Source organism: Hemitrygon akajei, chromosome 9 (genome assembly GCF_048418815.1).
Source record: "Hemitrygon akajei chromosome 9, sHemAka1.3, whole genome shotgun sequence".
Lineage (NCBI taxonomy): Eukaryota > Metazoa > Chordata > Chondrichthyes > Myliobatiformes > Dasyatidae > Hemitrygon > Hemitrygon akajei.
The window spans coordinates 25,652,414-25,664,627 of NC_133132.1; the positions used below are offsets into that span (position 1 = coordinate 25,652,414).

At 43.1% G+C, this 12,214-nt stretch overlaps 1 protein-coding gene across 1 annotated transcript; it reads right to left on the reverse strand.

Annotated features, from left to right (window-relative positions):
* Positions 1 to 1,706: 1,706 nt before the first annotated feature.
* mycbp (MYC binding protein) lies at positions 1,707 to 11,657 on the reverse strand. Its single transcript, XM_073055673.1, has 5 exons — positions 11,573 to 11,657; positions 10,650 to 10,722; positions 7,874 to 7,922; positions 7,174 to 7,303; positions 1,707 to 2,569 (listed from the first exon to the last, which is right to left on the reverse strand). The coding sequence occupies exons 1-5, from the start codon at positions 11,585 to 11,587 to the stop codon at positions 2,525 to 2,527; spliced, it is 312 nt and encodes a 103-aa protein (XP_072911774.1). The 5' UTR covers positions 11,588 to 11,657; the 3' UTR covers positions 1,707 to 2,524.
* Between the last annotated feature and the right edge of the window lie 557 nt (positions 11,658 to 12,214).

The window sequence follows — 12,214 nt, forward strand, 5'->3', positions numbered from 1 at the left end:
TCAAAAGCTACAGAACCTGGGCCTCTTTATTTCCTTCTGCAACTGGATCCTCGATTTCCTAACTAGCAGACCACAATCTACGTGGATTGGAAATAACATCTCCACCTCGCTGACAATCAACATTGGCGCACCTCAGGGGTGTGTGCTTAGCCCACTGCTCTACTCTCTATATACACATGACTGTATGGCTAGGCATAGCTCAAATACCATCTAAAAATACAACTATTGTTGGCAGAGTTTCAGATGGTGACTAGAGGACATACAGGAGTGAGATATACCAGTTAGTTGGGTGGTGTCACAGCAACAACCTTGTACTCAATGTTAGCAAGACCAAAGAGCTGATTATGGACTTCAGGAAGGGTAAGGTGGGGGAAAACAAACCAATCCTCAGAGAGAGAGATCAGAAGTGGAGAGAGTGAGCAGTTTCAAGTTCCTGATTGTCAATATCTATGAGAACCTAAACTGGACTCAACATATTGACGCAGCTATAAAGAAAGCAAGGCAGGAGCAATATTTCATTAGGAGTTTGAGGAGATTTAGTTTGTCAACTAAAACACTTGAAAACTCCTACAAATGTACCATGGAGAGCATTGTTACCGGCTGCATCACCGCCTGGTATGGGGTGGTGAGGGGAGAAGAGATACTGCCCAAGATTGAAGAAAGCTGCAGAAACTTGTAAGATTAGTCAGCTCCACCATGGGTACTAGCCTTTGTAGTATCCAAAATACCTTCAAGGTGTGGTGCCTCAGAAGGACCATCAACCAGGATATACCCTCTTCTGATTGTTACTGCAAGGTAGGAGGTACAGAAGCCTGAAGGCACATACTCAGTGATTCAGGAATAGCTTCTTCCCTTCTTCCAGCCGATTTCTAAATGGGAATTGAACCCATGAACACCAACTCACTACTTTTTTGTTGCAATACTTATTTTAACTTAACCATTTAAAAGACATATTTACTGTAAGTCAATTTTTTCTCTATGTTTATCATGTATTTCATTGTACTGCTGCTGTAAAGTTAACAAACTTCAAAACATATGCTGGTGATATTAAACCTGATTGACTTTTTAAGTGGTCATTCAATTTTAACTGAAGTAATCATATTATTGGATACTATTAAATGGCCCACTGTGCACCATGTGGATACTGCTTAGAAAGCAGGCAAATTTAGAAGTGTTTTCTTCAGAAATTTCTGGATAAGCATGGCAAATGCAGATAAGATTTAATTAAAGGATTTCCAAATTTTCTTACTAGGATATACCATCATTTTTTGTAGCATAGTTGTGTCCAGGCCATGGTTCCAACCATAGTTCTGTCTATTATGGGTAATAAATACTGGCTTTTACAGCAATATTCAAATCCCAAAGAATTAAAAAACAGGGCAGTGTACCTGAAAGTCAAAAAAACACTGGAGAGAAAAACAATGCTGAGAGAGTTAAGATAGAAATATATATCCAAACTGTAAATAGGGGGATAGAATAATTATTGGAAATTTCAGATAGCACCACTGTAACCCACCCAATAAACCAGCCAGAGGCAATGAATGGAGAAAGGATTGAGTGACTGAGTTGGACAATTCCAAATGAAGAGGTAGCACAGTTGCACAAGGAGGGTGGTCTCATTCTGTGCTGTTATTTCCAATCATCTGTCATTTTGGAACAAAAACTTCCTTTGGTCACTGCTGTACGTTTAAGAATAAACAGAACAATGATGTGCAAACAAAGTTTATTGAGTAAATATCAAAAGTGAAAGTTGGACTCCTGTACAGCTAGAAATAGTGGAAGAATTTGTAAGATCAGCCAAAGTTTTGTTTTCTTCAGATAAATACATGGTTCTTGATGGGCTACTCCTGACCCATTGCTCAAAGGCTGCAAACTCTCATCCAGACTGCTGATTAACAAGAAATCTTCCAACATGAATATTGTATTCAGATTTGACTTCCTTGAAGTCCTGGACAATGGAGATACTTGTTCATTTTGGCTTTTGAACAGAATTTATTGGCCAAATGCTTTTTCAAATAATTGGTAACCTGCTTTGGTCCACCACTCCCTGTTCAAAATCTAACAGGAAACATAACCTGCTCATAATATAATCTAACCTGCTCATTACAGCTTTCCTCTAGATTGCAAAAGCAAACTTATTTGCTCAAAGGGAAAGCTATTTTATTGTCCGTCTGATGACAAACTGCCAATCAAAGATTAAAGCAGTCATGAAAGTGTTTGAAATTTATCTTGCGTTTAATGGTCACTTCAGAATCAAACTTCTTGTGCAGGGTTTAATAGTGCATTTAAGTTAATTGTAATTTATTTTGTCCCACTATTGTGTTTAGACCAAAATTCTGCTCACAAAAGCCAACAAGCATCACTGGGAAGAGTCAGCTGAAAGTGCTGATATATTTGCAATGTGTAACCTGAAAGACTGGCTGCCATCCACTGTATACATCAATTCTCCAAATTTAATATAATTTTCCAGGTGCTCTCTCAGACTCCTTTCATCCATTCTTCTAATGATACAGATAGATTTGACTTATTCAGGTTGCCCTTCCTCTTTGGGGGACTCGAACTGTGCAAGCTGTGGTTAACAAAATGAAACTAATTAGTGCATTACCAAATATTTCCACAGCTGATTTCTGCAACAGAACTATGTTATCAGTTATCTGGTAATAAACCTGGAATCTATGCAAAGCTCCTTGTAAGACAGATTAAGGTCAGTCAGACCTCTCCCCACATCCCCTGTAAAATACTACAAAAAGAACACAAAGTTCAAAGTACATTTATTACCAAAGGATGCATATATTGTACAATCGTGAGATTCACCTCCTTACAGGAGCCACAAAACAAAGAGAACCCATAAAATCACTCACCAAATGTGCAAAGGGAAGGAGCATCTACAGGACTGCTTTGAATCAGTGAACTGGTCTATAGTCAGAGATTCAGCTTTGAAGTTGGATGAGTATGCTGCAGTTGTTACCGACTTCATTAAAACCTGTGTGGATGAGTGTGTGCCTACAAAGATTTACTGTACATTCCCAAACCAAAAGCCGTGGATGAACCAGGAGGTACGTCGTCTGCTGAAGGCTAGATCTGTGGCATTCAAGTCTGGCAAATGGGCCTGTACCAGAAAATCTGGTATGATTTGCAGAGGGCTATTTCAAGGGTGAAGAGACAATTTCAAATGAGGCTGGAGGCAATATCATATGCACGGCAATTCTGGCAGGGTCAGCAAGACATTACTTCCTACAATGCGAAACCCAATAGTATAAATGGCTACCAGATGAACTCAATGCCTTCTATGCATGCACGCTTTGAAAGGGAGAACACAACTACAGCTGTGAAGATCCCTGCTGCACCTGATGACCCTGTGATCTCCGTCTCAGAGGCCGATGTTAGACTGTCTTTAAAGAGATTGAACCCTCGCAAGGCAGAAGGTCCCGATGGAATACTTGGTAAGGCTCTGGAAACCTGCGCCAACCTATCACATAACTATGATATAGTTGGGATCACAGAGACATGGCTCCAGGGTGACCAAGGATGGGAGCTCAGCATCCAGGGATATTCAATATTCAGGAGGGAGACAGGAAAGAAAAGGAGGTGAGGTAGCGTTGCTGGTTAGAGAGGAGATTAATGCAATAGAAAGGAAGGACATTAGCCTGGAGGATGTGGGATTGATATGGGTAGAGCTGCATAACACTAAGGGGCAGAAAATGCTGGTGGGAGTTGTGTACAGGCCACCTAACAGTAGTAGTGAGGTTGGGAATGGCATTAAACAGGAAATTAGAAATGCGTGCAATAAAGGAACAGCAGTTATAATGGGTGACTTCGATCTACATATAGATTGGGTGAACCAAATTGGTAAGGGTGCTGAGGAAGAGGATTTCTTGGAATGTATGTGGGATGGTTTTCTGAACCAACATGTCGAGGAACCAACTAGAGAGCAGGCCATTCTAGACTGGGTATTGAGCAAAGAGGAAGGGTTAATTAGCAATCTTGTCATGCGAGGCCCCTTGGGTAAGAGTGACCATAATATGGTGGAATTCCTCATTAAGATGGAGAGTGACATAGTTAATTCAGAAACAAAGGTTCTGAACTTAAAGAAGGATAACTTTGAAGGTATGAGACGTGAATTAGCTAAGACAGACTAGCAAATGATACTTAAAGGGTTGACGGTAGATATGCAATGGCAAGCATTTAAAGATTGCATGGATGAACTACAATTGGTCATCCCAGTTTGGCAAAAGAATAAACCAGGGAAGGTAGTGCACCCGTGGCTGACAAGGGAAATTAGGGATAGTATCAAGTCCAAAGAAGAAACATACAAATTAGCCAGAAAAAGCGGCACACCTGAAGACTGGGAGAAATTCAGAGTCCAGCAGAGGAGGACAAAGGGCTTAATTAGGAAAGGGAAAAAAGATTATGAGAGAAAGCTGGCAGGGAACATAAAAACTGACTGTAAAAGCTTTTATAGATATGTGAAAAGAAAAAGATTGGTTAAGACAAATGTAGGTCCCATACAGTCAGAAACAGGTGAATTGATCATGGGGAACAAGGACATGGCAGACCAATTGAATAACTACTTTGGTTCTGTCTTCATTAAGGAGGACATAAATAATCTTCCGGAAATAGTAAGGGACCGAGGGTCTAGTGAGATGGAGGAACTGAGGGAAATACATGTTAGTAGGGAAGTGGTGTTAGGTAAATTGAAGGGATTAAAGGCAGATAAATCCCCAGGGCCAGATGGTCTGCATCCCAGAGTGCTTAAGGAAGTAGCTCAATAAATAGTGGATGCATTAGTGATAATTTTTCAAAACTCTTTAGATTCTGGATTAGTTCCCGAGGATTGGAGGGTGGCTAATGTAACTCCACTTTTTAAAAAAGGAGGGAGACAGAAACCGGGGAATTATAGACCAGTTAGCCTAACATCAGTGGTGGGGAAAATGCTAGAGTCAGTTATCAAAGATATGATAACAGCACATTTGGAAAGCGGTGAAATCATTGGACAAAGTCAGCATGGATTTGTGAAAGGAAAATCAAGTCTGACGAATCTTATAGAATTTTTTGAGGATGTAACTAGTAGAGTGGATAGGGGAGAACTAGTGGATGTGGTATATTTGGATTTTCAAAAGGCTTTCGACAAGGTCCCACACAGGAGATTAGTGTGCAAACTTAAAGCACACGGCATTGGGGGTATGGTATTGATGTGGATAGAGAATTGGTTGGCAGACAGGAAGCAAAGAGTGGGAATAAACGGGACCTTTTCAGAATGGCAGGCAGTGACTGGCGGGGTACTGCAAGGCTCAGTGCTGGGACCCCAGTTGTTTACAATATATATTAATGATTTAGACAAGGGAATTAAATCCAGCATCTCCAAGTTTGTGGATGACACAAAGCTGGGCGGCAGTGTTAGCTGTGAGGAGGATGCTAAGAGGATGCAAGGTGACTTGGATAGGTTAGGTGAGTGGGCAAATTCATGGCAGATGCAATTTAATGTGGATAAATGTGAGGTTATCCACTTTGGTGGAAGAACAGGAAAACAGATTATTATCTGTTAGGATTAGGCTGATTAGGAAAAGGGGAGGTGCAATGAGACCTGGGTGTCATTGTACACCAATCATTGAAAGTGGGCATGCAGGTACAGCAGGCGGTGAAAAAGGTGAATGGTATATTGGCATTCATAGCAAGAGGATTCGAGTACAGGAGCAGGGAGGTTCTACTGCAGATGTACAAGGCCTTGGTGAGACCATACCTGGAGTATTGAGTGCAGTTTTGGTCCCCTAATCTGAGGAAAGACATTCTTGCCATAGAGGGAGTACAAAGAAGGTTCACCAGATTGATTCCTGGGATGGCAGGACTTTCATATGAAGAAAGACTGGATCGACTAGGCTTATACTTGCTGGAATTTAGAAGATTGAGGGGGGATCTTATTGAAACGTATAAAATTCGAAAGGGATTGGACAGGCTAGATGCAGGAAGATTGTTCCCGATGTTAGGGAAGTCCAGAATGAGGGGTCACAGTTTAAAGATAAAGGGGAAGCCTTTTAGGACCGAGATGAGGAAAAACTTCTTCACACAGAGAGTGGTGAATCTGTGGAATTCTCTGCCACAGGTAACAGTTGAGGCCAGTTCATTGGCTATATTTAAGAGGGAGTTACATATGGCCATTGTGGCTAAAGGGATCGGGGGGTATGGAGAGAAAGTAGGTACAGGGTTCTGAGTTGGATGATCAGCCATGATCATACTGAATGGCGGTGCAGGCTCGAAGGGCTGAATGGCCTACTCCTGCACCTATTTTCTATGTTTCTATCACCTCTCTCATGATTCTGCCACCTTCTGCTATCCATAGTGCTTTCCCCTTACTTCCCTTCTTCACCTTTCCTGCCTATCCCTGCGTCCCCTCCTCCACCCCTTGATCTTTCCCCTTACTGGTTTTTCACCTGGCACCTACCAGCCTTCTCCTTCCCACCCTCCCCCACCTTCTTTATAGGGCCCCTGCCCCCTCCCTCTTCAGTCCTGACAAAGGGTCTCAGCCCGAAACGTTGACTGCTCGTTTCCACGGATGCTGCCCGACCTGCTGAGTTCCTCTAGCTTGTTGTACGGAATATCATTATTCTATCTGCAATTTCTACCCAGGTAGAAATGACAATAGAAAGAAGAGACTACAGATACTGTATATCTGGAGCTACACACAAAAAGCTGGAGGTACTCAGAGGAACACACACAAAATGCAGGAGAAACTCAGCAAGTCAAACAGCATCTATGTAAACCAATAAACAGTCAACATTGCTGGCCAGGACCTTTTATCAGGTCTCTGTTGAAACCCAATCCGGATGAAGGAAGGGTCTCGACCTGAAAAGTCAACTATTTATTCCTCTCCAGAGATGCCATCTGACCTACTGAGATCCTCCAGCGTTTTAGGTTTTGTTCTGGAGTGGCAGCAATTGTATGAGAAACCCGCTGGGTCGAGCAGCATCCACGGAGGGGAAAGCCAGTACTGTCCTAAGGATAATGAAGAAAATAATACACTGGCAGGCAATCTTTAAGGATCATTGTACTTCCAGTCCAACAAGGGAGGAAACATATTGGACTACATCCAGGAAATGGGGTAAGGTAAGTGGACGTATTCAACAGTTTTATTATACCGAATCGTTTCAAGGGAAACCATATAATGACAGGTATTACCTTGGCTTTTAATTCCTTATTTTCCTCCAGCAGGGCCTCGTATTTCTGTCTCAGTTCTGTCACTTCAAGTCGCAGCGTTTCCACATCTGCAGTCTCGGGGCCTGCTGATCCTAAATGCTGTTTCAAGAAACTAACAAGTTAAGGAAATGCACAATGCACCTGTTAATACAATGAAACTGTAACAGCATCCCACCTGCATGATGTGTGAAATTGCATGTATGGGTAGACTCAGTAACCTGGTGAGTGAGCTCATCTAATATTGCAAGTCAGTACTAATGGAATATGAAAATAGACTTATTTTGTATACAAATGTAAAAATGCCTCTGTACATTACTAATCATAATCAGTTCACCTGCATGAATTATAAGAAAAAAGAAAAACTGAAGATTAAAAAATCAAAACACAATAAGCAAGCCGACAAAATTAAAGGAAATCACAGCCTTTTCTACAAGCAGGAGATGGAGGAGAAAACCCTTTTTACATGGAGTGCATTGGAGAAACATTGCTCTTTTTTTAAAAAAGGGAGATGGACAGACAGCCCCTTCGTGTACAGAATAGATAGGGTGCAAGGCACAAATTCTCTCTAAAGATAGTGGAAACAAAGCCCCTTTACTGTGGACAGGGAACTGGATTCAAACAAACCCTGCTCATAAGTTAAACTCTACTTAATGTTGCCTGAAAGATCTGGGATAAAGGATACTCCATTGCATTATTAGGCTTCTCCGGCTCCTCGTAGAGAGCAACCAGCACTGAAAAATAAAGCATATTCCATTTTGTATTACTTTGCTCAAAGGCTGAAGCAACAGATACATAAATGACACCACTAGGAACTGATTTATTTTCTAATAAAGTAAATAAGATCAAAGACTCAAGAAATACAGACATTAAGAAAGAGGATGTGCTGGAGCTTTTGAAAAGCATTAAATTAGATAAGTCGCCAGGACCAGCAAGGGAGGAGATCGCTGAGCCTCTGGTGATTTTTGCATCATCAATAGGGATGGCAGATGTACCAGAGGACTGGGGGGTTGCAAATGTTGTTCACTTGTTCAGGAAAGGGAGTAGAAATAACCCAGGAAATTATAGACCAGTGAGTCTTACTTCAGTGGTGGGCAGGTTGTTGAAGATCCTGAGAAGCAGGATTTATGTGCATTTGGAGAGACATATCTGATTAGGGATAGTCAACATGGCTTTGTCAAGGGCAGGTAGTGCCTTACTAGCCTGATTGAATTCCTTGAGGATGTAACAAAACACATTGAAGGTACAGCAGTGGATGTAGTGTATATGGATTTCAGTACGGCATTTGATAAGGTTCCTCATGCAAGGCTCATTCAGAAAGTAGGAAACATGGGATCCAAGGAGATCTTGCTTTGTAGATCCAGAATTGGCTTGCCCACAGAAAGCAAAGGGTTGTGTTGATGGTTCATATTCTGCATGGAGATCAGTGACCAGTGGTGTTCTAGGACCCCTGCTCTTTGTGATTTTTATAATTGACCTGGACGAGGAAGTGAAGGATGGGTTAGTAAATTTGCTGATGACACAAAAGTTGGGGGTGTTGTGGATAGTCTGGAGGGTGTCAGAGGTTACAGTGCAACATCAATAGGATGCAGAACTGGGCTGAGAATAGGGAAATGGAGTTCAACCAAGATAAATGTGAATGTCAAATTTGGTAGGTCAAATTTGAATACAGAATATAAATGGTAAGTGGCAGTGTGGAGGATCTGTGATCTTGGGGTCCGTGTCCAGAGGTCACTCAAAGCTGCTGCCCAGGCTGACAATGTTGTTAAGAAGGTGTACGGTGTGTTGGCATTCAGCAACCGTGGGACTGAGTTCAAGAGCCATGAGGCAATGCTACAGCTATACAAGACCTTCATCAGACCCCACTTGGAGTACTGTGTTCAGTTCTGGTCACCTTATTACAGGAAGGATGTGGATACTATAGAGAGAGTGCAGAGGAGATTTAGAAGGTGTTGCCTCAATTGGAGAGTGTGCCTTAAGAGAACAGGTTGAGTGAACTTGGCCTTTTCTCATTGGAGTGACAGAGGATGAGAGGTGACCTGACAGAGGTATATAAAATGATGAGAGGCACTGATTGTGTAGATAGCAGAGGCTTTTTCCTAGGGCTGAAATGGCTAACACGAGGGGGCATAGTTTTAAAGTGCTTGGAAATAGGTAGCAAGGGGATGTTAGGGAAGTTTTTTTTTAATACACAGAGTGTGGTGGGTGTGTGGAATTCACTGCCAGCGAAGGTGGTAGAGGCGGATACAATAGGGACTTTTAAGAGACTCTCAGATAGGTACATGGAGCTTAGAAAAATAGAAGGCTGTGCGGTAGGGAAATTCTGGGCAGTTTCTAGAGTAGGCTACATGGTCGGTACAACATTGTGGGCCGAAAGGCCTGTAATGTGCTATGTTCTATAAGAGCAGAATTAAGCCATTCAGCCCATCAAATCTGCTCTGCCATTCCATAATGGCTGATTTATTATCCCTCAGTACAGTATACAGAATTACTCAAAGCTTTATTTGTCACGTGTACATTGAACCATACAGTGAAATGCATCATTTGGATTAAATCAAATCAGCGAGGATTATGCTGTACACAGCATGGCCACAACTCACTAACTCTGACGATACATTTTTGGAATGTGGGAGGAAACTGAAGCTTCTAGGAAACCCACGTAGTAGCTGAGTGAACACACACACCCCTTAGACAACGGTGAGAATCAAACGTCAGTCTTACAGCTGATGCTGTAATAGTGTTGTACTAACTGCTAGCCTAATTCAGGAGTGGGGATCAGTGAGCTTCCATGGTACACTGTCTGGACCTGTGAAAGGCTGATCTGAGTGGGTCTAGAAATGGTCTGACATGGTGACTGGCATATCCTCCCTGTCACTTCATGTCAGGAGCACAGACTTGAAATGCAGCCAAGACTTAAGGGGCAACTGCTTCAAATGCAATTTCACAAAATCCTGAAACACAGACTCTTCCAGGCTTCAGAGGTTACAATGGGCCTGGGTGCGTGTCAACACTTTTTAATAATACTTTAAATAGACTACCGTGTAATATTGTCAATCTCGGATGCCGATGAGAAAGTAAGAACACCTTTACAGATATCTCTCTTCTTCACAACCAGATGTTAAAAGGTATAGCCCTGTGTGACAAGGGTGAGGAAGCTGGCTCTCCAATAATTCTGCTACATTCATCAAAAGCATTGTCTCCATCCCACATTTGTTTGTTTAGCAAAGATGCTAAATTGTTTTTATATTTCTAATAGATTCATACCCAAAATCCCTCCATTTAAAAAAATATTCATCTCCATTTCCTCAATCTCATGCAAGCTTTGTTTTGACCATTCAATACACGCTTGCTGAGAATTACCAAAAACAACAAAATGCCTGCTAGCAATTTTCCAATTTATGTTGCTTAATTTCATCTCATACCAACAAAACTGACAATCTAAAACTATCTTCAGTTTGTACCTTTAGTAAGTGCATCCAACACTCCACTTTTTTCTAAATATCTTCGAAATTGTTCTCTTCGAGAATCGCCAGCCTAGTGATGATAATGAGGGATGCATATCTCACAAATATATAGTTACATCCACAACCATTTCACTCCCTACCATCCGACCCCTTCCTTCAGCACCTACCTCCTCACCAAACACATTACCTACCTCCTAATTTCTATTTAAATATCCTCCATCTTATCTATTCCACACCTTCCTCTCTTCAATGTTATCTCCACATTCTGTACCTTTTGAACCTCTACCCCATCCCTTACCATTCTAATGACTTCTACACCCCTACCGTTTCCTGCATCTACCACACGCTCTACTCACTGGGGTCACCTCCTTTACACAGTGCCACAAACTCCTTCCTCTCCTCACCTCAACCCTGCATACTTCTTCAGCCACTCTCCTGCTCCCCTTCCACTTGTCCCTATACACTCCTCCTCTCCATTCCTTCCTCTTCTGCCCTCACTTTCTCTCCCATCACCCTTCTGCTTTTCCCCTGCCCCACTACCACATCTCCACATTGCCCCTCCATTCCACCTCCCCACAGCCTCGTCCTTATTTCGCTCTTTCCCATCTCTTTGCCCTCTCCTACCCCTGACCAGCCCGATTCCTCGCCCACCCCTGACCACTCCCCAATCCTCTACCCCACCCTGACCACTACCCAGCCCTTTCTCTCTCCACCACCCCAACCTTCTGCCTCACTCCCACCACCGACACCTCAGCACTCTTCCTCTCTCCCACCCCTGACCACTTACCCAGCCCACTCCCTCTCCCACCCTTGAACACTCCCGCCCCTGACACCCCTCCATAGCCCTCTTCATCTCCCCCTTTGTCGGTGTCCAGTCCCCCGAGTCCCCGTCGGTATCGCCGCGGACGATGCCTCCTCACCCGGTAATGCGCCATCTTCCTCCTCTGCCGGTAACGTCACCACGTTCCAAGACGCACCGGCGGCTCCGCGACTCCACGTTTCCATGACGACCGGAGGAGCAACGCAGGCGCAGAGAGGATGAGTGCGCGCACGCGCAATCTTAGAGTACAACACAGTCCCGGTAACGCGATCAGTACAGATCATCGACCAACACAGTCCTAGTAACGCGATCATTACAGATCATCGACCAACACAGTCCCGGTAACACGATCAGTACAGATCATCGACCAACACAGTCCCAGTAACGCGATCAGTACAGACCATCGACCAACACAGTCCCGGGAACACGATCAGTACAGACCATCGATGAACACAGTCCCAATAACACGATCAGTACAGACCATCGACGGAACACAGTCCCAATAACATGATCAGTACAGATCATCGACCAACTCAGTCCCGGTAACACGATCAGTACAGACCATCGATGAACACAGTCCCAATAACACAATCAGTACAGATCATCGACCAACACAGTCCCAGTAACACGATCAGTACAGACCATCGATGAACACAGTCCCAATAACACGATCAGTACAGACCATCGACGGAACACAGTCCCAATAACATGATCAGTACAGATCATCGACCAACTCAGTCCC